At 32.1% G+C, this 27,966-nt stretch overlaps 2 protein-coding genes and 1 long non-coding RNA gene across 5 annotated transcripts; 1 reads left to right on the plus strand and 2 right to left on the minus strand.

Moving 5' to 3' along the window:
• Window positions 1-1,923: 1,923 nt before the first annotated feature.
• On the plus strand, window positions 1,924-13,570 carry LOC126719731 (uncharacterized). Its single transcript, XR_007653191.1, has 3 exons — window positions 1,924-2,151; window positions 8,587-8,703; window positions 13,225-13,570. It is a non-coding gene; the product is annotated as an uncharacterized LOC126719731 (long non-coding RNA).
• Window positions 13,022-14,914, minus strand: LOC126719696 (transcription repressor MYB5-like). The gene is made up of 2 exons (XM_050422226.1): window positions 14,255-14,914; window positions 13,022-13,932 (listed from the first exon to the last, which is right to left on the minus strand). Exons 1-2 carry the CDS (start codon window positions 14,584-14,586, stop codon window positions 13,242-13,244), a joined length of 1,023 nt encoding a protein of 340 aa, XP_050278183.1. The 5' UTR covers window positions 14,587-14,914; the 3' UTR covers window positions 13,022-13,241.
• Window positions 14,915-19,116: 4,202 nt separating this feature from the next.
• LOC126719703 (peptidyl-tRNA hydrolase, mitochondrial) lies at window positions 19,117-24,203 on the minus strand. Of its 3 annotated transcripts, none has more exons than XM_050422234.1 (9): window positions 23,930-24,190; window positions 22,568-22,836; window positions 22,387-22,471; window positions 22,209-22,276; window positions 21,889-21,939; window positions 21,725-21,798; window positions 20,292-20,350; window positions 20,128-20,204; window positions 19,117-19,464 (listed from the first exon to the last, which is right to left on the minus strand). In XM_050422234.1, the coding sequence occupies exons 2-9, from the start codon at window positions 22,673-22,675 to the stop codon at window positions 19,333-19,335; spliced, it is 654 nt and encodes a 217-aa protein (XP_050278191.1). In that variant the 5' UTR covers window positions 22,676-22,836; window positions 23,930-24,190; the 3' UTR covers window positions 19,117-19,332. The 3 variants fall into 3 exon arrangements, with proteins under 3 accessions (XP_050278191.1, XP_050278190.1, XP_050278197.1); XM_050422233.1 differs by having other exon boundaries at window positions 23,934-24,188; XM_050422240.1 differs by lacking the exon at window positions 20,292-20,350 and having other exon boundaries at window positions 23,934-24,203.
• Between the last annotated feature and the right edge of the window lie 3,763 nt (window positions 24,204-27,966).

Here is a 27,966-nt window from a genome sequence, read left to right on the forward strand (position 1 = left end):
TCGCTGGAAACACCAATCTCAAAAAAAAAAAAAAAACAAAAACAAAAAAAGTCTTTCTACAAGTGTGAGAGAAGAGAGAGAAAAAAAATATAAGAGGGAGAAGAGAATTCCGATCTTAGCCCAGAAGAGAGAGAGAGAGAGAGAGAGAGAGAGAGAGAGATGGCCTGGTGAATCTGTCCATGTGAAAGAAGAGATAAAAAAAAATAAATAAGAAAGAGAGAAGATAGAATAAAAAAATTATTATTCGATTTTACAACATGCTTCAGTATCATTTTATTAGTAGAATTGTATTGTGTTGCAAAAAAATTGGCACATCTAATAAGGAATGTTTTTGGTGTTTGGTGTGCCAAATTCTAAAATTTTAGTATTTTTAAGCATTTGGCTCACCTAATGTCAATGCTCTTATTAATTATTATCTTCTAATTCAAAATTCATTTTATTGTACTTATGTTACCAAATTTCCTTTTTCTTTTTTCTTTTTTTTTTTTATAAAACATTACGAAAGGTTCTTAAGCTATTCATCTACGCTTGTATAATATTAATGTGTATAATAATGTATGCATACACCTGCTTATATAACCTATTTTGAGTTATAGATTTTAATTCTTCTCAAAAAAAGAGAGTTATAGTAGCTTATAGCTTTTAATTAAGGTCAAATAAGGAAACGTTATAATTTTGAGAAGTACTGGTGTTATAAACTAGTGTACAACTTTGTGCACAACTCACCTATATGACTGAGTTGTACACAAAATTGTGCAATAGTTTGTGGCAACAAAATTTTTCCATAATTTTTGCAAACGAGTTCATAATTTATTAAAAACTTTCACGTGCAAATTTTCAGTTGGCTTAAGCCACATAGTGGATGTGTATTAGTCTTATCCCGTTTTCTTGTCATTATTTGTGACATGGCAGTTAGTACCTAGTACAACCCCCGATTACATGGCCAGACCCTGTTTGTTCTTTTGTTGACATACTTTCAAAACTCTTTCAAAACCCTTCTGATTCTTACAATGTATAAAAAAAAAATATTTAATATCTCCCCAACAATTTTCCTTTATCTCAGATGATGAATATTTTATGATATTATTGATTTAATCAGTGAGATTCATACGCTCTCAGTCGATTTACAAAACTTTTAGCATAAAATTAAGAAAAATGCTACGTTATCAACATTTTCATTTATCTTTGTTATGAATATTTTATGATATCATTGATTTAATTAGTAAGATTCAAACTCTCTCTGTTGAAAATAATATTAATTGAGTTACAAAATTCTTAGCATAAAATTAAGAGAAATATTACGTTCACAACATTTTCACAATATTTTCACTACAAATTCTAAAAGGCAAATTATTATTGATTCTAATTTGGAACTCACCATTAAAACTATTTTTTTACCCATTAGTAACAACGAGTAACAACTTGCTACTTAGGATTAGTTGTGAAAATGTTAAAGACATATCATTTCTTTAATACTAAAGACATAACTTGAATCCACAATCCGCGTCGAAATCGTGTACAAACTCATTCTTTTTCATAACACTAGAGTAGTAAATGATGTTTTAGGGCAGGACGGCTAGGTTCTAAAAGAGACGAACTTTGGCAAAGACAGATTTAGCATCCTGATTGATAGGCAGTTGAGAAGGGCCAAGTGTGTAACAGTAGAAAAGAAAGGTTGGTCTGTCTAACAAATACTGACCCTTTTGGTTAGAACGTTTGGTTGGTCCTCCTAGATTTGCTTTACAATCTCAGCCGGTATTCCCTCACATGGGCATTTCAAATCTACCGGTCAATCCAAACCAAAATGCCCCATTTCACTACCTCATTGAATAGTACCAATTTTGCTTACCCAAAATGTAACCTACAAGTGTCCTTACACTCTTAGAAAGCATGGCCCATATATTAGTTCTCTGGCCTGGTGCTATGTACAAATATAAGAAACTCTTGCTACAGAAGAGTTTTAATTTTCTCTTTGTTTATAATACCTCTTCTACTCTCTATATTTTTTTTCTAGCTCAACTCACTTAGACACACAATACCCCATTTGATCATTGAGTGATGATATTTAGAGCAATGCATTTCATGGAAAGAGCTCAAAGGGCACCAAAGGGCTTATTTCAAATGAAAGATTTCATGTTTCAAGGTTTCCGGGTAAGTCACTCACCATATATAGTCTCAACTTTCAAAGCTTTTTGTTATTCTGGTCTTCCTCTGTTTTTTTTTCTTTTTTCTTTTTTTATCATGGTTCTTAATTATTATGAATATATAAGCATGGACAAGGGCTATTTTTCTCCTTTTTAGAGTTATGAAAAAACTTTACCTAGTTGTTTGTGGATGTTAAAATAATTGCTTTCTTCGTTGAACAAAGTTGTTTATGTAATGCGTTTTGCTGTTTCTCTTATATATACAAGGCAATACGTGCCCTTTAATGTGTTAGGACTAAAGTCTCTGTTTTTTTATAAAAGTTAGGCCCTCCAAAGTCTCCGTCTTCCCTTACGAGTGACTTTTTATGTGTACTTTCGTTGATCATTTCGAGATTATAATTAAGTTCAGAGAAGTATATGCTTTGTAGCAAATGCGAACTCTATTTCTCATGTTAAGACAAAAACAACCACACCCTCACGAGTCTCTGACCTTTAACTTCAGACCCACCTAAGTTTTTGGTTGTCGAAAAGGGTTGAAACATGCTTCGTAGAAAGCATTGTAGAAAATATATATATATATATATATATATATTGTTAAGAATATTACAAGTTTTATAAATTAATGTGGTAATTTTTAAATACAAGATAAATAGTGATTGAAAATTTTGCTTACTAAATTGTTGATGTAGGACTAATTACACTCCATTTGAAAGTTGTGTTTAGTAAAATTTGATAGTAATTTTTGTTTTAGCACTAGGAACTGATGAGAAGGTGAAGAAGGGTTGTTTGAAGATAGCATATTTCAACATTTAGCAACTTGTTGCGTAGGGATTAGGGAAATATGATGTTTCCTATTTCATCTATAATAATTATTTTTGTTTCCCATAGCTCGAATTTAAAAAAAAAATGGTAAAAGGCTTCATTAAACAGAAACTAGAGACAAATTAAAATTACACAAAGTTCTAAACAAAATCGAGTGGTTCTTCAAGAAGCTCAAATGGATTTGATTGTTTACTTTTATGCTTGAATAAGTGGATCTACATACCTATTGGCTTTGTTATGTGTGACAACTGACAAATGTCAAAATAACAACGAAGGATACAAAAATCCAGAAAAAATCGTATTCAATCTAGGATAGAAATAAAAATATATAAAAGCTAGTGTAACCAATAAATTATTAAATTATATAAAATTTCCTCAAAAAAAATAAATTATATAAAAATTTAGCGGCTCAATGATTAGAAAAATGTAATACAATAATTATGAAAGCAGGTTCACCTTTTTCAGAACCCCCAAACCCAAAGGAAAAAAAAAACAAAAAGAAAAGAAGAAATTATTATTACCTTTGTGGTGTAATTGACGAAAAGTTGTAAAGGAAACCAGAATATTTTGTAAAATATATGTAACACATGTGGGACATGAAATGATATTCAACACGGTATCTATTTTCCCTTTCTTTCCCAATTTTATGTCATATTATGACACTCAAATTCCAATAGCATGGAAAGACACTCAACACGTGTTTGATGAAAGTTCCAAGCTTGACCCACCAAAACTACTTGATTGGGATCCAAAAATATAAACGCTTAGGAGGGTAGTACTGATAGGAGATGGTATCTCATGCACCCGGTGCATACAAGACTTTTGCATAATAATGATATAGTTGATTGAAAATGATTGAATTTTGCCCAAACTATAGACTATTACATGCCCGAATCTAACATGCCACCCAAAACTAGCTACTGTATCCATTGCCCACCAACCAGTTTGATTATATTTTCAGTATTATGTCTGAATTTCTATGTACATTACCAAGATAATGGTTAAAAGGACAATAATTCACACACAAAAAGATTGTGACGAAATAGCTACAAGGTCTCTAATTTGATTGCAGAATTAAAATATACAGAAATGTTTTCAAAGCACGTATGAGCATGCAATACCAAAAGATTCCCGAATATAGCCAAATTAAATGAATCAGTGTGACCCTTTAAAAAATATAATAATTTTTTTTATTAAAAAAATCCCACTTTAGTACTTAATTAACAGCCAATTTTTAGTACAATTTCAAATTCCTATTTCTTTATGTCTTTTTTTTTTTTTTTTTTTTAACTCCAATGAGTATAGTATGCTATTATCATATGCATGATTGAATTATTGAGAGTTTGTTTGGATACTGTTTATTTTGTTAAAAACTAAAATCTTATTACTGAAAATACTGTAACAAAATAATTTTTATACTATGAATAATGCTCAGAGACCCACGGCTGACCTGCGCATTTTTTGAAATTTGACTGAGTCATAAATAATGTCAAGGGACCCAACCAAAAAAGCAAAACGCGTAATAATCCCCAAGCAACGTATGCTAAATGTTTAATTGTTTATTAGAACCAGAAAATTTTGGAAACATCGTTTAGAATAAAATATTACGCAATAATAAATAATAATAATAAAAGAACTAAATGGTCAAAGAAGTTGTAGCACAACCTACTAAAAATTTGTCTGCAACAAGTCAACCATCTACCAATCGTATGGTTTATGCAAGACTGGTAGTTTGAGTTGAGGGTCAGATATGAGTCTAAGGACTTTTGGTCAAACATTATAACTGCTCTATACAACCATAACTATGGTCTTACACTTAGATAACAAAACCACAAAATGATATAGAGAATTAAAAGTTTTGTTACTTAGCCAAAAAATAAAATAAAATTGTTAACTTATTTTGGGTACATAAACATTCGTGGCTAGCTGATCTTTAAATGTTTACTTATTTTGGGTTTTCTGGATATTCAAACCATTTTTTTTCCGTATATATGTGTTTATAATTTTTCAATGATCATGTTATAGAAAAGTCATATAGGATTGTTAAAGTCTTGAGGTTAGTGCTTCTTATGGAGGAATTCCAAATTAATCAAAGGTTGAGTAATTAGATATATGGGAGTGGAGAGCAATAGTTATGACTGTTAGTTTTGTAGATATAGTTCAAAAAAAATTAGTTGTACCCCATTGAATATTGTTGGTATATAGAGAGAGGTGAAGGAGGTGAAGGTGCAATTAGGTATGAACCTCATGTTAATTAATTTCCTTATCTTCCTTTGTGGGTGCATTGATCCACATAATTTTTTTTTTTTTGAGAAAGGATCCACATAAGTTAGAAATGTAAGAAAAAGAAAAAAGAAAAAAACACGTTGAGGTACTCCATGTATTTAGCTATGTATCATGTGGAATAACTTTCAAGGGTGAAACTTTACTTTGGCTGGGTTGTTTTAGCCTATTCCGACGGCCATTTTCATCTTCTATCTTTCTGTTCTTCTCTGTTCCAAACATACTTATAGAAAAAGAAAATAATGAGTTGAATCAATAGGAAGAGATTTCAATTCTATCTTCTTCGACTTTCATCTCAACAATGGTGAGTAAAAACTCTTCCACTCTCCTTTTTTTCCCTTTTTCTCTTCTCTAAATTTCTTTAGTTAGTGCAATATAGAATTGCAGCCTCTCCTATAGGTTTTGTATTTCATATTTTTAGAGGTCTTGCTTTTTTTTTTTTCTTTTTTTTCTTTTTCCTTTTCTTTGTGTAATTTGCTCAATGGTTAGGCTAAACTCTTCCACTCTCCTTTTTTTCCCTTTTTCTCTTCTCTAAATTTTTTTAGTTAGTGCAATATAGAATTGCAGCCTCTCCTATAGGTTTTGTATTTCATATTTTTAGAGGTCTTGCTTTTTTTCTCTTTTTTTTCTTTTTCCTTTTCTTTGTGTAATTTGCTCAATGGTTAGGCTATATGATGAAGATATATAGTCTGTTTGGATGGAGGGGGAAGGAGGAGGAGTGAAGTAGAGTTGACAAAAAATAAGCTATTTTTATGCTAAATCTACTCTACTCCCTCTCTCTCTCCCTCAATCCAAACAGACCAATAGTCTTTCCCGTCTCTTAAAACCCTCAATCTTAATTTTCTCAACCAAAAAAAAAAAAAAAAAAACCCTCAATCTTAAATGTGAGTGAAATTCGATCAAACTCTTTGCTCCAAAGCACAAACGACTAGAGGTTTACTTGATTTTGCAATTATTGGTGGCTTTGAAATGATTGCAATACCAATTTTGGACTTGAGTCCAAGTCATAAAACTGTTGAAATAGGCCCATCACTGGGCCCATGCTGTCATAGGATGATGTGGACTTTTGAGGTTGAGTTTCTCTCCTTAAGGCCATGGAATGGGCCAGCAAAAAGCCCACCAATAGAATCAACATTAGAAGTTTTTTAATTCCAAAGAGGAGAAAGGAAAATTCTAACTAATAACCTATTCGCTTGGTTCCTAATCAATCCAGCTATCCCTTAAGATCTACAATTAGGCAATATGATAATATAAAGAAGCAGTTCATTATAGATTTTTTTTTTTTAAAAAAAAAAAGGAAATAGAGGATGGGTCCTTGTGTATGGGCCCCATGAATAAATAAAGCAGTAGTGAAATTAGTGCCCTTCTCTCCCTCTAGGCCCATAAAAGGCTGGGGAGTTGGATCAGGCCTGAGTATGGCTCAAACCTGAAAATCAATTATTGGAATTTCCTGTTGGGTATTCAGTTTTTATAGCCCAATCACAGCCCAACTGTTTGAACTTCGGGTCAGGTTGAGCAATCACTAGTCTCTACTCACTACAAAGCCTCAAATACAAGTATCATTTTGTAGATGAATACACATTTGATGGAAATTCTAGATTCATAATTAAATTCTTCAAGAATATTATCTTGGCTTGCAGGTTTCATAAAGTTCAACTAACATTGGAAGTTCTGATGAGAAATATAAAGCCCAAAAAATGTTAGCTAGGCTATTTTTCTATGATATAATTGTATTCAGGTATATGTATACCATTCAAATACCACAAATTATAGGGGACATGACGTAGTTGATAGCTATACTTGTGACAAAAAATAAAGCTTTTTACAGCCTTGTAGTTGTTTGTACTTCGTAGCCCTCTTTTATATTACAAATTAAAGTTTTTACCATTTATATGCATTTCACGTAAAAGATTTATGATATGAGAATAGTTTTGAGATGTATACATATATCATATATATAATAGAAGATGCTGCTTCTCCATATTTACAACATTGGAACTTACTAATATAAGATTTCTGGTGTGCGCATATTATGATCTTTGTTATATAATAATATTTTATTACTAGTTTACATGCACTAATCAGGAAGAAATACAGTTAGATTATGATCAATTATGACCATCTTTTAGTTGTTGATGAGATTTCATGTTTAGCTTATGATCAATTATGATGAGATTTCATGTGAATAGGTTAGTTGTCGTATAAGAGATCCTTTGTATATATTTCAGAAAGAACAAAATGCTATCTTACGTGAAAGCTAATCACTTTAACCTAATAAGAAAATATTGAGTTTAAGGGGAGACATGATAAACAAAAGAAACTAGTTCATCTTTTATTTGATAGAAATAGTCAAATAGAATCCTAGTATATTGACATCTGTTTTAAAAGTCTAGAATTCTATTGATTTATAGTACTTTTGTACCCTAGAAAGAACTACAGTAGCTCCGATCAGAATCCTATAAGCCTTGCAACTTTGAGACCACACTTCATTCACTGCAAAAATTATACAGCACATTAAATCTCTTTAATAAAATTGAAGAAGAAAAAATATAGAATCCTCTCCATATAAGTGGAAGAAACTTCTGTTTAGGATGCGAAATTACAATTGTGGCCTGTCAACTGTAGTAGTCAATACCAATCCTCGGTCCCATGCTTATTTGAAATTGCTACTAAAACAGTGTTTGTTTCAAGAAACTTTACGAAGGATACAGGCGCTAGTTTTTTTTTTTTTTTTTTTTTTTTTTTTTTTTTAAATCATATAGGTGCTAGCTATTTCTAAGAGTGGTGGATACTTATACAACAAATTTGGGTATATAATTTTTACATATTGACTTATTGTGATATAATAAAAGTAGTGTCAATGATGAATCTATATAAAAGTAATATACTTATTGTTATTCATAACACAACTTACAATCTTAATAAATTGTAAAAAAAGTTATATCTCTAACATTGCTCATACTTGTATAAGTCATTACTTTATAAGAGTGGACAAGATCATTCCACATTGTTCCCATGCAATAGATTAATTTCATGCATTTCAAAACAATATGTAGAACAACCATACCTTCAAATGAATACAGAACACCCTATACTTCAGCATCTTAAATATTTATATAGCTCATCTAGATCTATAAAACTACTTTTCAAGATGATATAATTAGCTCAATATCATTTACACCGCATAATTAGCTTAATAATTACTAATTGGGTGTATGCATCTTGATTTATATCTCTTATTCCAACTTCGACTACTTCCTTCTTCTTTCTCGGTTTGTGATTTTAAATTCTAAGAACTTTCGCAAGTTACTTGACATGTTATAATTTACCTGTTCAGGTTTCACCATTGTATCACTGAGATGGTTCAACACAACTTTATGCACCAACGGAGTTTAGCAGTTCGAAGTACTTTTTCGGCTGTAGGCTGTACTCGATTTCACCACTTGGTCTACAAGTAAGTGGTTTCCTCTACTTTCTTGTTAATGTATTTGATAGTGCATGGTTTACTAAAGTCTTTATTTACATGGTGCAATTAAAAGATCTAGTTCTATAACGTAAATATTTCAATATAGAACAATCAAATAGCCTATATATATACACCTCAACATAGCATTTGATACGTAGGGGAAAACTTAGCAAACCAATTACCATGCACGTTCAATGGAAATGCTGGAAGCTTCATAATTTTGTTTCACTTCCTAGTTTGTGATTTGAAATGATGATGAATGAATAGCTAAACAATAAGTCAATCTCATGTCCATGAAGACTAGGCTATGCTGCAAATGAGAGTGTTTTTTGAAAACGAATCTTTGTGAAGTAAGATACTTGAAAATTCTAAGATTTTCAAGAATGAGTTGTTTGAATATCTAGACATTGGGATGTTTTCTTTTTTTCTTTTTTGGAACTTTTGTGTTTGTTTGTTGATATCCAATGACAATTGAAGTGTTAAAAGAGTATAGTGTGTTGTAAAAGAAGATTACTGTGCCATTTGGAATGTATATCAACGTGTTTGGAAATATGAGAATAATTTGGAATAACTTTCAAGTTCAATTTCTTTTGCTGAAAGAAAGAGATTGTTCAAGAAGTTGAATAGAGAGGTCGTCCAGAGGTTTAATAACATTTAGATTCCACTGGAAGACTTGTTGATTAGGCTACATAAAATATCAATGGAGAACAAAAGAACAAAGCATTTGATTATCTCAAACGCTTTGACAAAAAACAAAACTAGCAGATAAAAAGTCTCACGTTGAAACATACACGACACATAAGGATGACAAGTAAATGGGAAAATCACGCAAAAGTCCTTATGTATACCCATTTAAACAAAGTATGCTGGATCTATGGGTTCATATAAGTTGTTTTGAGAGATCGAAAAGTAGAAATGTTACTGTGCAAGCACTGTAACTAAAGCTAGATATAAGAATTTTCAACGCTTTTTTTTCTAATAGTTCTCTAGTAATTCCATTGTAGCATCTATTAACTCTTCTAGGCATTCACAACTCAACAAGTATTAAGTACTTGACCTAAATCACATGAAATCTCTACTTTTAGAATACAACACATTATCAACATCACCTTCATCAAATCCTTGCGATTGTGTATTTTCTCACTCTGATGCACATTTTCACTTTCCTCTTAGGCTTGTACGTATCAAAATCAAATTACAAATGGTCCCATAGGTCTTTATCACACATTAACCAAAATATCGAGATAACTCCTCTAAGCATATGTGATTTAACTTTCAAAATGAAACACTAAGGGACTGTTTGGTAGACTTGTTTAAACATATGTTTTCAGTTTTTAAACAACATTACACGCATTTGTATACATTTTTTCATTCACACGTATTTCCAAAAAAACAAAAAACTGTTGTTTAAACACACGTATCAAACGAGCCCTAAGAATCTGAAGAATTGAAACTGATATATCTTACATGAGAAAAGAAAAAAACCAAAAAAAAAAAAAAAAAGACTTATCTATAGAACAAAGAAATTATGGTCAAGAATTAATGTCAATTTGCCCCTAGTTTCTTATTTTTACACATGTGTCAAACCACAGTTGGAAGATGAAAATTTTGTATCCCTTTTGCTAGAATACTTCTAAAATGATTCAAAATCATCTATAATTTCACTAATCACCACCAAAATATCTCTACCTATGGCATTCTGAATAATCAATTGTAAGAGCATATTCTCTTCCCCAACCTCAATTTTCATTCTTTCATTTAATGTTCCAAATAACACTCCACTATCATGACACCTAATAAAATTTAAAGTCAAATCCTTATAAGGTTGATGAGCCTTGTATTGTGGGCCTGTGGCAGCAACAATTTGTCATCTAGCCTTTAACACACTAAAAGGAATTCCATAAATGAAAAGCAAGTGTCAAGTTTGTCAAACAAACAATTTAGGGACTGCCTATAATTAATGAGAATAATAAGTAGAAGAGAGTCAGAGACTAATGGCAATTAGATTTATGAGTCTATAAAATATTTAATTGTAAAATCAATGTGAAGTCATTTTCCTTAATTAATTCTATGAAGTAATAGGACTGATGAAGATTTGCAGTTGCAACTTGCAAGCAAGAAAATAACATAAAAATGTAATTATTTATGTGCAAGCTATTAATGCAGTGGGACAAGTATTCAACTAAAATGGCTAGCTATATCTACCCAGTGGTTTGCTAGTTAGCACCAACTAGTGGTTAAAAAAGCTTTGCTTAGGTGAATTCAATATTTAAATGAATGTTAATTAACTTTTTTTAGAAGGGAATGTTAATTAATTGACTGTGAGTACTCTTAGTAAATTTAACCATCTTATTGTGATCAATTTCTCAAAACCACTAGGCCAAGATTGAAGAAGCAATTAATCTGGAGAAATTTGTCATTTTGTGAAGGACAGTGTGGATCCTTAATGACTTGAATCAAATCTATAATGGGAAACCATATGCATATTTGAGATATCATTGTGAGAAACTCTTCACAGGTGGATTATTGAATCTAGACTTAGGGTAAAAATAACTAGTGCATCGTAGAAAAAGGGTTTGCTTAGATGAATTCAGTATTTAAATGAATTTTAACTAATTGACTGTGATAACTTCTTTGGAAATTTATCCATATTATTGTTATAAAAATTGAAGAAGCAATTACATAATCTGTAGGAATTTCTCACTTTGAGAAGGAAAGTGCGGAACCTTATATTGTGACTTGAATCAAATCTATAATGGGAAACCATATGCATAGTAGATAAATCATTGTGAGAAACTCTTCATAGGTGGATTTTTAAATCTAGACTCAGGGTAAAAATCTAGGCCACTTCTTGCATATGATAAATATATAAATTCCATACGTAATTAATAAAACTATATTAAGTCATCTTGGAATGAGGAGAGAAAGAGCTAAAATTAACCTACATATGAACTAAGGAAACTAAGGGCCTGTTTGGATGGAAGGGAGAGTAGAGGGAGTAGAATAGAGTAGGCTAAAAAAAAGCTAATTTTGAGCCAATTCTATTCTACTCTACTCCCTCTTAATCTCCCTCAATCCAAACGGACCATAAGTTTATACATCTTAAAGCTAAGTCGTTAAACTTACTTCTAATAGGCAATTGAAGCAAAGCCTATAAAGTTTTCAACGGACATTGAAAAGCTTTGCTCTTACATGCTGAAGAAACATTGTTCCAATACAAAGATGTTATTATTCTCTCTTTTCATATATACATACCATGTCACCATTATAATGTGTGTTTCATTTTTACAAGACTTTTAACATGAGATACTGGACAAACTCCTTTCGAATTTTCATGTATCTCTCAAATTTCATGAAGGACACAAACACCTCATCTATTTTTCTCTGAGGAAGATATGTAAGAAGCAAAATTTGCCTTGACTAGGGTACTAATTACACCTTAATATATTTCACATTCATAGATAGGAATCATCTTGGCTTTCAAAGTTATGAATGACATGCAACATTTTGACCATCAGAACAATTGCTGAAATGTCAAATTGTACAAATTCAATTTGAAAAAGAATTGCCTTCAAAACCCACATAAGCTGTATAGAAACTTCTAAAACAGTTTGGGAGAGCATCAAATCACTATTAGTTTTCATGAAATGGAAGTTCCTGCGACATTGCTAGTCAACCTTTACTCTCTAGTCACTAAATTTTCACATCATAGCCACCAAATTTCCTTCTCATTATATATTCCTTTCTTGACCTCGAATCATAATATATTGGGAACTTAAAACATTTGTATCAAGTAAAAGCCTGATTATTCAATAGATCAGTGAAATTATCATGTCGTTCTGATGTTGGCTTTTTTCAAGTTTTTATCCATTTCTTTAGCAGGTACATGATTATCCAAAAGATAAATATGAAGAAGATGAATATAGGAAGAAAATAGAAACACAAATAGAAAGATATAAACAAGAAATAAATGGATAAGTTATGCATGATTTGATAATCAAACTTGAAGGTATATATAGCCTTAGAAAGTACTGTCTTCCATGACATAATAGTCAGAGAATGTTGCATAAACTGCTTGCTATAAATTTAATTATCTTCGGATCTTGTCAAACTGAATAGCCATATCTTATATCCATGAAATGCTTGTGGTTGGAGTATCTTTGACGTATAATAAGTATAGACAATGTTTGAAGTGCTTTGATGTTAAAAAGAACTGAAATTTTTGGTATTCACTTCTTGTTAAATTAGATAGAAACATGATAACTGTAATTCCTTTGTGGTATGAAATAGCATTCACACACTTCCATTCACATACAAACTATATTATTACAACCTTTCAATATTTATGTTTTGTAGCCTACAAGATATATAATAATACATCACCACAAATACAACACAATAGCCACGATAAAAACAAGTGGAATAAGAACAGATAACATACATAAAATGATAATAATGCAAACCCCCTAGAATAATTTCCATTAACTAACCAACTGCACTTAATACAAGCAGGTGGTATGGAAATCCTATTCAATCTGATCATTGACAGGCCTCTTGGTATCACTTTGGTTGAAAGTGGAGGTCATGAGTGCAGACTCCCAGCCAGCCCCAAGGCCAAAACTCGAAGCAGTGATCGAAATCAAAGGATCAGCAGACACCGATGCAATCCCATTAGTAATAGTCTGTTGTTGGAATTGGTGTTGGGCAGTGAATGCCTCTTCATTGATCAATGAATTCAAGAAGGAAGAGAACACATCATCAGAGCCGTAATTTATGTCATCTTCATCTTCAGGGCTAAGTCCATTGTTGCTGCTTCTCAATCCAATTCCAGCTGAACCATCTGAGTTTGGCAAAGTTGCATAGCCACCATTGATAACGATCCCTGAAGCATGATATTGATCCAAATTAGCACTTTGGAAGTACCCACTATCCTTGATGGTCATTATTCCACTGCCACTAGGAGTACTCTCTTCTACAGCTGGAGAAGTGGCAGGACTAGAGTTATTAGGGTTTGGGACAGTACGATTGGTTTTTGATGAAGAAGCTTTAGCATTATTTCCACCAGTGCCTCCAGAAGAGGATGAATCTGGGTTTAAAGGCTTGTGGGTTCTTGGATCTATGCCTTGGCTGATCAACTTCTTGCTGAGGTGAGTGTTCCAGTAATTCTTTATCTCATTATCAGTACGTCCAGGAATTCTTCCAGCTATCAATGACCACCTATACGAATATAAAAAGAAAACCCAATTGAGAATTTGAGAGATATAGACTGAAATACAGAAAAAGAAAGAAAACCCAGTTCTAGGTTTTGGAGAAGAAACACAAAAACAGATTCATAGAATGAAAAGAGAGAATACAATCAGATTACAATTACAAACTCACAGAAAACCTAACCCTAGTTAGAAATAGAAAACCCCACCAAAAAAACAGTGAAACCCTACGAACTAGCTCACAAAAACAAAAACAAAAAAGGAATCTGATATGTATTGCTGAGAATGTTATGAAAGCCCAGAAGATGTGAACTGGGTATTGTTATATATACCTATTGCCGAGTAGGCGATGGAGTCGAAGAATGAGATCTTCTTCATCAGGAGCGATCTGGCCGCGCTTAACAGAAGGGCGGAGATAGTTCATCCATCGGAGCCTACAGCTCTTACCACAGCGAAGAAGCCCAGCTCGCTTTGGCAGCGTTCGCCACCGCCCTTCACCTTCTTTCTTGATGTAATTGGAAAGAAGCTCATCCTCCTCCGGCGTCCACGGCCCTCTCTTCAGCCCCACTTTGACGCAGCACGGTGTCGACTTGCCAGAACTCCCACCACCTCCTCCTCTTCCTGTTCCTGTACCTGTTCCTGCTGATGCTGATGGGTTTCTCATTTTTTTTTTTTTTTGGTTTTTTTTTTTTTTTTTTTTTCTTTGTGTGATTCTGTCTGTGTGTTTGAGTGTAGGTACGTGTAAGTGTGCTTGTGTGAGAGTGAGAGATATGAGATTGGGGTAATGGGGTGCCTCTAATTTCTATGCCTATATGGGTCTTTTGATGTGTGTATGCATGTGTGAATGACAGAGATGAGGTGGCAATGACATTTACCTTTTTTTTGGTTTTTAAGGTGACATTGATGGTTCGTTTTTGGGTCTGTCTCTCTGTTTCTCTTCGTTGGGTATAAAAAAGATGGGGGTTTTGTGAAGAATATATAGAAATATTGTTTTTTGATGTATAAACTAAACAAGCATTTCTCAAAAAAAAAAAACTAAACAAGCAACCAAAATAAAGATGGATCATATATAGATGAGGCTGTAAGTAAGTGTTAAATGAGAATATATATATCCTTGACCTACGCGCCTTTGAGGCGAGTCCTTTCACGCGTTTTAACTTTTTTGGTTTAATTTAATATCTATAATTTATTAAAAATGTTACTTTCACAACAAATTTTAAATTGCAAATTATTCCTTGTTACTTGCTGTGTTACTTGTGAGTAAAAAAATAACTCTAGTAATAGAGTCAAATTAAAAACTTGTAACAATCTAGCAATCTGTTATTTAAAATTTATTGTGAAAATATTATGAATGTAACACTTTCTATCCATCTACTGAGTTTTTTTTAAATAAAAAATAAATAAATAAGTGAGAGTATGGATTTATGGGATGCACAATCTTTTGCATAGTTTATGAATTTCCAATCTTAACGAAAAAAATAACATGACTTCTTAATTTCACTAATAAGAATAGATGACATACAATACAAGCCTTACTTGAAAATTATTTTATTTCCATTAAAATGGACAGAATTTTTTTTTTCTTTCTAAAATGGACTCTTTTTAAACTTTAATGATAGTTTTAATAAACAAGTACTAAGTTACTTGATGCCCTTAATTGTTTAAATCAACTTATTTTAAACTCATCATCTTTAATTTGTTTAATGTGTTTCATATTTTTCAACATTTTATCCAAAAAAATGAAAAAAAAAAAAAAAGTGCTTAATAGTAATAATATCATTCTATTTGTTACACTCTTTTTCTTAATGAGTAAGGTTTTCAAATTTAAGAGAGTGAGAGCTGGATGTCACTTCTGAAACGAGACTAAGACAACAACATGGACGCAACAAATGGGACCCACACCAAACCGCTAAGGTTACTTTTACAGAGTAAGCGGTGACCTACAATTGCAACCTATCCAAACTTGCTCTTTGGATCTATGCGAGTCTGGTAGATCCAGCGACTTCGCAACACATCGTACTGGTTGATCCGACGGTCAGAAAAGCCCCATGAGTTTGTGGAAACATTAAAAGATTTTATACTTTCTCTTTTTCCTTCGGACAATCAATTATCCAGTTTTTATTTATTTTTTTACTTGATATTTTCACAATTACAGGTCCCACACAAATTTGAAGATAAGGCTCTTACTATTACATTTATTTAGCCCTCTTTTTTTTTTTTGTATTTTCAAACTTACGTCGGTTTAAAGGAAAATTTGTCCATTGATATGCAAAAATCTCAGTTTATTTTAACTTAAAGAGCCTACCTTTTCTATTTTAAGTAACTACTTTTAAAAACACCTACATCGGATTATTTATTATATACTTTACTTTATTAAAATATCAAGTTTTTTTATTTTTATAATTGTTTCTCTTTCTTCACGCACAACAACCGCGGTCCATTCTCTTCCTTCACCCACGTGATACGTAAAGAACGAATAAAAAACTAGATGCAAAATAAATAGTGTTAATTTAAATTTACACAGTTACTATAACATCTATATTGGATTATCTATTACACACTTTACTTTATTAAAATATCAAATTCTTTTGATTTTTTTAATTGTTTCTCTTTCTTTACACACAATAACCGTCATCCACTCTCTTCCTTCACCCATGTGATACATAAAGAAAGAATAAAAAACTAAATGAAAAATAAATAGTGTTAATTTAAATTTACGCAGTTATTAAAGTAACTTTACAAATTCACATATTTTAGCTTGGCTAGTATGGATGATTTTGAAACTTAAATATGTAAGATTAAGCACTTTTTTTTTTCTATTTTGCATTGACCGATGCAAGCTCTTAGCATGCTTATTGTGAATGACGTTATTTTTTTTATTTTTTAACAACCTTACTAATTCTTGCACTCTACACGTATCCAAGGTTTGACATTTAGGAGACACGCCCTGATTTCTATATGTTTATCAATGGAAAAACATATAAAAACTATTGTTACCTTTCAAAAAAATTATGAGTTTAAATTCTTTATGTAGTAATTTATTATTTTTCATACAAATGTGTAAAAGTTCTAAATTTTGAAAATAATTATATAATAAATTTCATAAATTAATATTATTTTCCAGTTTAACCAAAAAAACATATAGAAAATTGTTATAAGTTCAAATGACCTTTTTCTGCTCTAAGGGTAGTTGGGCCCAGTCAAGGATCCATGGGTTTCTTTAGCAGGCCTTCCTACATATCGATTACAAGAAGATGGGCCAACCTCCTTCAGGTTTCATTGATTTGAGCTTGGATTGGATTATTTGTTTGATTTGGGCTCTGTTTGATTGCAATGCTCCTCTCTTTCCACCTTCTTCTTGATGCTTGCGTGGTTCTTGAGGTCAGGTTTGAACTTTGAAAATGTAAAAGTTATTCCTTTCCTTCTTCATTTTCTTTGCTTGATAGTTATTCCTTTCCTTTGAGTGTAAGCAAAAAACAATGACCGTAATGTTTGTTGGCACAAAAAAAGAGACCTACAATGTTTTATTCCTTTAATTAAGTATTTTTATTGTCAACCTAAGATGTACTGCTTTAGCTTTAGTTGTAACACACTTTTCCAAATGCCCATTTCACTCTCAATGTGTAGGAAGTAGGAACATAATACCGGGATGTGTCATCTTGGCCTCTTGGGTAACGATGCCATTGGTTTATAATTTTCCTTTTTGTCCATGATTGGTTTACCATTTGAGATCTAGCTCTTTGCTTTCCAATCCTTTAAGAGGTGACTATTTCAATTAGTGGCTTTGAACTCTGATTTTGTTCTCAATTTTTCCTTGTGGGAAGTCACTTAATTAAGTTGTCTTGTCATTCTCTCACACTCCTTATTGTACATTATTCACATACATAATCTATTTTCACATTTTTAATATGGATATCAATTATATATATATGGACATTGCGCGTGAAATTATAGACATTATGTGTATGGAGTGTACATCAACAAGTGTGAGAGAATGATTCTCATTTATTTATTAAGCTAGTCTAATAGAAGTTTGCCTAGTAAAACCGGTTTCCTATTTTATTTGAGTAATCATTAAAGTGAATGTAGAATCACATTATGATACTTCACAAAAATGCATTGATCTAAATGAATGTAAACTCAGCCAGGACTTTGCCTTTAGATGTGAGTGGTAATCACTTCTCTCTTAATTAACCTTTTCATGTTTTGATTTAATCTTAGATGCTTAATCTTGATCACCATAAGCTAGTCGTGGCTCCATTCAATGGTTTAGATGTGGAGGACACAATTGTGTGATCAATGAGCCTTAATCCCATTAGAAGTTAGAACATGATTTGTCAAGTCAAAAATGGTAAGCAAAGCAAAATAGTAGTTAATCGTTTGTTTTCTTCATTTTTCTTGCTACATCTGTACATCAGATATTGTTGTTTTGCTCATATAATTTGTGTATGTAAGCTTGTTGTTACTCATCATGCCCTTTGCTTTACTTCTCAATGTAATGTAGGCCTACAGGTCTATTGGATGGATCAAGAATGGGATCTGTTTGCACTTTGCATATCGAGACTGCAATACCATGGCTTTGTATTTTGGATCACCACCATGATTATATTTTCCACTTATTGCCTTATTGGACAGGTGCGTAACTTTAATTTAATTTTCTGAAGCAGTTTATTAATTTTTTTCCTTTCTATTGAATCTCCTCCCATAAGAATGTTATCTTGCATTGCCTAAAGTTTTTAAGGTCAATTTTGCAGTTTTGATCGTATCACTAGTTAGGGATATTAAGGTTCCTCTCTGTTTTTGCTATGGTTAGTATATTTGCACATATAAAATAAAAACACACAAAGCTCTTTATCAAAGCTAGAGTTTTTCTCACCTTACAACAAATTTATTTTCACCACCCAAATAAAATATTAAATTATACGTAACAATTTCATTACCAAATTATGTGTATCAATTCATGGTCTAAGCAAATCCAACTAAGCAGTTCTAGCAAAAATGAAACAATTTTGGGGTAGTTGGATTTTGTTAACTGATCTAGTTGAATTTCTAGCTGAGCATAAGTCAGTAGTATGTCAAGATAAGTTATGAACAGAATTAATTAGCCTATAGTGTCATTTTTATTTATTTTTTAACAGTGATTAGCCTAGTGTCATTAAGCTTATGCAATTTTATGAAAGTAGTTTGACAAGAGTTACTAGAAAGATAGTGTAATATGATTATCAAAAAAAAAAAAATGGTGTAATAGTGATCAGTAAGTTGAGTAGATTAAAAAAAAATGGATTATTAACAGTGAAATAATAAAGGCAGAGCCATGGAGGAACAGATAGAACAGCCTGTATAAGCGAAGCTGAAACCAACGTTATTTGCCGAAATGGTGCCTCTAACCTCCCCCTAAGTAATAATGTTGTCATGTAGGCATAGTCTGCAATCTTATATGCTTGTACTTTTGCTCCCTGTTAAAGCTTCTTGCACTCTCTGTCAATCCTCTAGATAAAAGAAGCTTTAAACCGCTAACCCCCTCTTGCATAGCAGTATCAATCTAGTACAAAAAAGCATAGCATATTACTCGACCAATTAAGAGCAAAAGTTGCACACCATTCCCATTTCAATTCATAAAATAGTTAAGCCAGATGACAAAGCAAGAACTAGAACTGAACTTCCACTTATAGCCTGATGTTGTAAAACAAAACAGACCTTCAAAAGATAGATAAAGACTCAAATCAAATATCATTTAGAATCTGAATGGGGAATCTGTAACACATTTTTAATCTGAAAATATGGTGAAATTCATATGTATTGGATATAACAAAGATCCAAATTCACATAAAATAAATTGCAAAATGCTCCAAAACACCCTTAAATATTTCTATTATTTGTTGTTTGAAGCTCCCCTTCCCCCTCCCCAGGGGAATCAAAACTTATAACAATAAAATAATAATAATAAATATTAAAGATGAATTGTAGCTATCCGTTGCAAATTAACATCAAATTAGGGTGTTGATTGCAAAATTTAAAATTTTAGGGTGCACCTTGCAAATGCGCCTATAGTTTAGTGTGGATGGTTTCAATTAACCCAAAAAAAAAAAAAAAAAAGAGTTCTATTAACTGGTTTTGGAATCCTAATAAGGATAAGGTTGTCTTGAACATACGGGTTAACTACACTGCTGTCTAACATAATCGAGATTAAGCAACCACGACTTACTCGTTCCTGAGCCCTTGCATTGAACTTTTGAAGCAGGAATGCTTTGGGATCCATTTGTCCAGGAGGCCTCCCAATACCTAACAAGATAATCAAAATAGTTTCAGTACAAAAAGAGAATTAAAGCAGTTAGGAACTGCATTTACATTATGAGCATCCAAACTAACCAATCCTTAGCCGAGGAAATTCTCTGTTCCCTCGAAATTGATCAATCACACTCTTCAGCCTAGTTTAAATATAACCCAAAAAAAGTATGAGTACAGATGTTCCACGAAATGCACTTAAAATCAACACCAAAACTATGCAGAAACAACCCCACCAATTCATGATTAAAAAGGACATATATCAACACTCCTACTTGGAGAATAAAAATCAGTCGCATACTTTCTGTTTTCAGACTACACCCAAAACACACTCACAAAGAAATCCACATGTATGGGTGGCTAGAAGGGATGCAACTACATAGTATATGATGCTTTTTATCCAATAAAAATAAGCTGCAAGCACATCCCTTCCAACCAAGTCCTAAGTTACCACACAATGTCCTAATGCGATCAATTTTAATACTAATTCAACAAGGCCCAATGTAATAGATCAAAGACCCTCTGCAAAATTAATCCTCATTTAAAATTTTCAAGTACAAAATTTTAAAATCAAAACACGGTGGTCAATAACAAATAATCACAAGCCACATTCATAAGGATTTAACTAGAGATTATATGCAGGCTAGCAGATTAATTACCAAACCAAAAAATAATAATAAAAAGGCTATCAAATCAGGACATAGAGTAGGAAAAAAATATACTGGATCCTTGCACTCTCTAAACTTGTGTACAAATTAAGTCATTTGTAATGATGAATAAAAGCTATGCAGGAGGAAATTAATATGAAATATGGAATCATTCAAATAGCAGCAAGCCTAGTGAAAATATAAGAACAAACATGCATTTAGAGTAACACCATGCTTCCAATAACCACACACAAAACAATATAATCTGTTTCTTTTCTGATTATCATTATATCTCACAATGGTAATGACTTTTCCCTTTCAAGTTCTACCTCCCATCTTATAAAGATTAAGAAAACAAGGTTCCATCTCCTACTTCTTAATAACTAAATAAAATTCCTCAACTCTGGCTGCAGTCTCCTAAATACATACCCTTAACTGACTATACCACACTGTCCTATCCTATGTCATATACCCAATACCTCTCCTAGTGTAAATCTACATGCTTAGACGTCATGCTACCAGAGTACCATCCTAGCACCAAATAGAATATCTTATGCTGATCCATCCATCTTTAGTTATATCAAACATACACCACATCTCTCATTTCATTTGTTTCCAAATAAAGGATCATATGCCTTCCAGTTCCAGAATTCTGGTCTTTTATCTTCTTCATCATTTGCCTTTCCAATAGTCAAGGAATTGCAATACTAGGCTATTTAAATTATAAGAGTGAGAAACTTTCAAGTGTTTGAGCAGATCTAAATTCATATCAAGCAACATTGTGCAAAAGCCAAACCATAATTGTCATGATAACTTATGCACGAGGAATGAAAGCTGCTTAAATAGTCAACCATTATCTTCCCCACATACCCATTGTGGCTTCCATGACCTCCTTTGTCATTAAGACGAAGCACCCCACAAGGCAAGCCCATGTCATCATGAAGCTACAACCATAAAAAACTTATAAAGAACAGTGACATCATTGTTATCAATTAAACAGAACTTTTTTTAATTCCATTAAAAAGAAAAATTACCACAAGCACACGATTAAGAGGTAACTTATAATAAGCTGCAAGTGGTCCAGTCTGCAATTAATAGAAGAAATGCACAAGTCATTGCATAAAACTGATAACCGTGTGAGAATCCAGACATAAAGAAAAGTTAAACATCACTAACACAATTCACTGATTCAGTAGGCTAGTATTAATACAGTAGCGAGAATGAAATCGGGTATAGTGCAGAGTGTAGCTTTAAAAAAGAAAGCACCATCCATATCACACAAAAGATAGTTGCCCTCATTGTTATTGATGTAATATCAAGTTTCATGTAAAAGTGAAAAGTCTCAGTCACTTACAGATTCACCACTAAGATTCATGTAAGTTTGAGGCTTTGCAAGGAAAACAGGGACTTCACCAACAAAACCTGATATTGATTACAAAAAATTCAACCAACGGAAACCCCCAAAAAAATGAAGAAAAAATATTGTAGAATATATTTAAAGTGGGAGAGCTTAACAAAGTGAGTGAGCTTGCCTTCCCCGAAGATAGCTTTGCAATGAACAGTGTTCATTGAAATCCCTTGTGATTCAGCAAATGCATCAATCAGCTCAAACCCCACCTGATGCAAACCAAGTTAAGAACGTACTTTGATGTTAACTAAAATTTAAAGAAACTGAAATTGGGGTCATGAGAGGCATAAAATTTTGAATGTTACATTGTGTCTGGTTCCTCTATACTTATCTCCAGGGTTGCCCAAGCCTACAAAGAGCCATGGTTGCAGAGCAGCGGTGCTAAAGCAACGCCTACTTAACCTGTTAAGCATCTTCTTTCATGTTCTGTAATGCCTCCACTGGGGTACACAACCATAACTCAAGGCAAAACAAGGAAAAATACAACAACCAAGCCTTAGTCTCAAAATTCTGGATTCAGCTATGGGTCCCCAAAAATAAAAAAGAGTACTCTTCTTCACCAAGCTCTGGTCACCTGCAATGATTTTGTTCAAAAGTAATAAGAAAATTGATTGAAAGGGGAGAACCTTAAATACGCATGATGTATACAAAAGCGCTGCCCAAAAAGAATTAGAAATCACTAGCAATGATAATCTCATAATGAGCAATGATAGGGAAACAACTTGCTAAAGTGATAAATTGTGATTGAAGCAACTTTACTTTCATAAGTGCCCACCACTGACAACACTTTTATTACTCACTAATCACAACAGGCCACACCAACAATTGTGGAGAAGAAGGAAGAAAAAAAAAAGTGTTCCTAGACTAATTGTATCAGAACCCATGTGAGACCCTCACTAGCACACCCATATCCAGAATTCAAAGCTCAAAAAGGCCAATGAAGATTATACAGTTATACATACAGCCAATATATAAATGCACAATCTTTAAATATTTTAAAAATCCAAACCATACTTGCTAGCTTTTTGAATTGAAATTGCCCCAATTTGATTACATCCAAATATCAAATAAACTACAAGATAACAAACATTACGAGCGATTACAATTTCCCGATCATCTAAAGGCCTCAATCAGTTTATGAATAAGAAAGATGCTTAGAAACAGCTATTGTAACTTTAAATTTATACCATGATTTTTGAAGTGAATGAAAGTGGCTATGAGATGAAATTTCAGGTACATTAACTAGTGCTTACGAAGTGTTCGAGAAAATGTCTAAATGGTTTTCAAACATTGTTTCGGAATACGAAACTAAAATCTTATTTTGATAATTCAGACAAAATTTTACAACCACAAAACATAGGAAACAAGGAAACTCAAAAATCTTGGCCAGAACAAACATCACACAAAGCAGAGCATAAGCTCAAGCACAACCCACAGCCTACAATATATACACTCAAACACTTTGCAACACCTAACACTACAGCTCACTACAAAAGTGTTAAAAATTACAAAAGCTAAAAAATTCCAAACGATAAAATCACATTCTTTGATTCCTTAGTAACTTCATTTAACTCCATAACCCAAAGACAATTTCAGCTATTTTAATCCAACCAAAAAATTGCACATTGACCAAAGAAAACAAAAGGAGAGAGAGAGAGAGAGAGAACTTACTGTCGGCGTGGCCGTCGCCGCTGCGTTGGAGCTGACCTGGAGCCTTCGACAGAGTGAGTCACGGTCTGGGTTGCAGAGCAGAGGAGAGGTGGCTGGGTTAGTGGTTAGTGAAGGGATGTGTTCGTTTAAGCGGTGTCGTTTAAGCTGCACAGAACCAAACTTTTAAGGCGTATAATTTGCAATTTATCTCCTTCTTTTTTTTCTCTTCTGTTTTTCAATTTGCAGATGTTTTGATACCGTTTAGGCCAATGTGAGTGGAATGATTTAATTGGAGCACCTAAAACCGGTTTGGATTGCGGGAAGTAAAGAGAACCAAGGAGTAGATCTAAAAACCTCATAAACTAACCTAGTGGGGGTTGGCTGACTGGTTGTCTCGAATAGAGGTAAAAGAGCCCGAGTTCGAGCCAGTACTTTAAAAAAAACCTCCTAGGTTAGCGATTTACCTATGTCTACTCATCGCGACAATGAATAGTCCCTTTGTTAAAAGATTTGGGGATACACTGAGTCTAAGACCCAAAAAAAGAAACTCATAAACTTTTCATACCATTTCACTTCATTAACCTATATATGTCTTTAGGGTAACAATGTAATTTTCAAATAATTTTGTTAGATCAATCATTTCAAGCGGTGGCAAAATCAGACTATTTTCTTAAAGGGCCAATGTGTATAAGTTAGTGTCTATTTGATTACAGCTTATTTAGTTAAAACTGAAAATTTTTTGCTGAAAATATGATAAATAAAAGTAAAAGTTAGCTGAATAGTACAGTGAGACCCATAAATAGTATCAAAAAGTGCAGTGGAACCTATAAATAGTAGAAAAAAAACTGAAAGTATAGATAAACTAAAAAATTCAGCTCATCTCAAGCGCACACTTAGTATATATTTTTTATTTTTCATAGAAACTGCAAAAAAGTGGAAGGAATTTTTAAAAACCTAGGCTCCCCTCTCCCCCCCTCTTTTGCAAGGGACAATGAAAAGTTGGTGTGAAAGGGTGGATCACCATTTTTGTATTTGTAAATATTTTTAATTGCATAGGTGTGTTTGTTTTAGTTTTAGTTTTAGTTTTATTTATTTATTTGGAGAGTCTTGTTTTAGTTTTCGCTGAATGAGTAATGTTAAAGAATATTTTTCTAAGTATTTTTGAAACGTACTAAAAGTGAATCACTTTCTCAAAAAAAAAAAAAAAAAAAAAAAAGTGAATCTAAAAAAGAGTAATATTCTTTTAATACATAGAGAATATAGACCTTATAAAATAAAATGTCAAATAATTCATTTTGTCAAGTTTTTTTTTTTTTTTTTGAGAAAGTTCATTTTGTCAAGTTGGTTATAACTTTTCTTGTTCCTGGTGGTGACTGGTGAGCTTTCTATACGGTGGTAATTTTCTCTCGGAAATAATGTTTATTTAATTTAAAGCTTATTACTAGTTTGTATAAACTCGTTAAAATAAAATGATTTATTTAGGTTATTGCTCTTTCCCTACTTGTTGTAAACAAAAAATAATAATAATAATAATATTAATTAATTAATTAATTGTTTCCATTGTCGTGGTGGGAGAAAATTTAAATTTTTAGGTTATGTTGGGCTTCTAAAAATTAGTTAGCTTAAACTTGGTTATGGAATTAGAAGGCCTATTATAATTTTTTATCAAATTAATTCGCGGCCTTTGTACACCTTGGTTATATGGGCTTGGACCCCATATAATGTGTTGTTACGATACATTGATGATAACTGAATAAAAGAAGGGTCGGTTAATGTGTGCCCTAAGGGTACACATTATGCTTTCCATTTTGGGAAATATTTTATTGGAAATTTAAAAAGCTGTCAATGTTTTTTCAATTCTCAAGAAATTTTTTTCCAAAAAATAAAATTATTGTGTGCCCTTAGAGCACATATTAGTAAAATCCATAAAAAAAAACTCTAGTCATATAAAAAAATAAAAAAATAAAGCTCTAGTGATGGTGAGAATTTTGGTATTAAAGTGTGTTTAGATACTGTTTATTTTGCTGAAATTAAAAACTTATTGTTGAAAGTACTGTAAATAAAGGTAAAAATTAGTTAAAATAGTATAGTGAAGCCTTAAAATAGTAACAAAAATTGTAGTATAGCCTATAAATAGTAGCAAAAATAAGCTGAATAGTAAAATAATTTTAATTTTTCATCCCAATCCAAACGCACACTAGTTGTGAAGGAAGAAATGCAAATCATTCTAAAACTCGGTCTCGGTTGTTGTCTATCTAGAATTAAGGAGCTATTTATAAAATAATAATAAAAATTAAGGAGATAATGAATTGATGATGAATAATTGGCTGACATGCCCATCCAAAACATTATAAAGAATACTACTCATTAAAGTCTTACCTTTGCTCTTTTTTTGTTTTATTATCTTACATGTTAATTGTTACGTGTGAATAATTTTTATGTATGTAAGATGTATAGTTTACTATTATATTTAATTGGGACTATAGTTCAATTGGTTGAGCTATGGGGTCCTTACAATATAAAATTAAAAAATGAAGAATAAAATACGTTCAAAAATTTTTTTGAAAGAGTTTCAACTTATGATGTCCGTTCCTGATGATAATTTTTCATCATCAAATCAAGACACCAATAAAAAAAAAAAATTGTTCAATTAGTTACAAAGGGAAGCGACTTTGTCTAAAAAAATTGAACACAAAAGCATTAACCTGTGAATAAAAGGAGTTAGAGCATAATTACAACAAGAAAAGGAAATGAACTTTAAAAATAAAAAATAAATTCAATAGTTATAATGGAATATGAGAGATTTAAATCATGTATGTCTCTATTTGTTTTATACAATATAGAAATTTTAATTTAATCTAATCTAAGTGTATGTGTATGTCTCTATTTGAAACACTAAAATGTGTCAATTGAATTAAAAGACTCTTGGCAATGGTGATGAGTTTCAAAATAGGAAAATTTAGAACAATAAGATAAGGGAGATTGCATTCTCAAAAAAAAGAAAAAAAAGAAGAAGAAGATAAGGGAGATTGAGAGAGGTTATCCACGTGTGATAATAACCTTTTTTTTCTTTTTTCTTTTTTGAGAGAGTTTTAACCTATGGCGTCCGCTCCTGATGATAGCTCTTTTATCATCAGACCAAGACACCAGTTGGTTTTTGGTGTAGGTGGGAGTTGAACCCCAGATCTCTTATTCAACCATCAGAGATTTTACCAATTGAGCTAACTGGAATCCACACGTGTGATAATAACCTAATAAACTTGTTTTGGCTTTTAATTTATTTGGCCCAAAAACATTGTTTTGTGGTACAATAATAAATGATAGCGGTTTAAGGTTGTTAAATATTGCTTCAATGTTCCCACCTACTTGGCTTTTATAGAGATCTCTAAGAATGTCGAAAATCCGTAGAAATTTATATTTACTTCTCTCTTCTTCTTTTTTTTGTTGAGTTTTTGTAATTTTTTTTTTGAGAATCGAGTTTTTGTAATTAAGTCATGTGTTTATGGAAAAATGAAATTAGTTTTGTTCAGTGTTGATTTTGGGATTGGGGGTGTTTGGTTTATGTTTTTAAACAACCATTTTCAGTTTTTAAACAACATTTGACGCATTTCAATGCACTTTTTCACCCACATGTATTTCCACAAATGTTTTCAAATAACAATTTTCAGTTTTTAAACACATGTACCAAACGGGCCATTGTAAGCTACTTGGTTGGCTTCCCTGTATTTATTTATTTATTTTTTGGCTTCCCTGTAAGGGATTATATCAACAAGACATTTAAAGCAATATTTAAAACATTTAAGTGCATGTGCTTCAAGCCCACATGATTACTATTCCATTGGACTAAAAAATGAAATTAAAAAAAAAAAAAAAAAAAAAACTATTTGGCCCTCCAATAAACACCTAAAAAACGTTTTCCCATAAGAGATCCCTTCAAGTGGGCTTTAAACAACATGGGATAAGAATAAGATAACGTAAGAATAAGATAACGTATGGGTTTTATCTTGCTTAGGCTGTTTTGTTGATTAGGCTTCAGAATAGGCCACTGCAAAAA

This window comes from Quercus robur, chromosome 1 (assembly GCF_932294415.1).
Source record: "Quercus robur chromosome 1, dhQueRobu3.1, whole genome shotgun sequence".
Classification (NCBI taxonomy): domain Eukaryota; kingdom Viridiplantae; phylum Streptophyta; class Magnoliopsida; order Fagales; family Fagaceae; genus Quercus; species Quercus robur.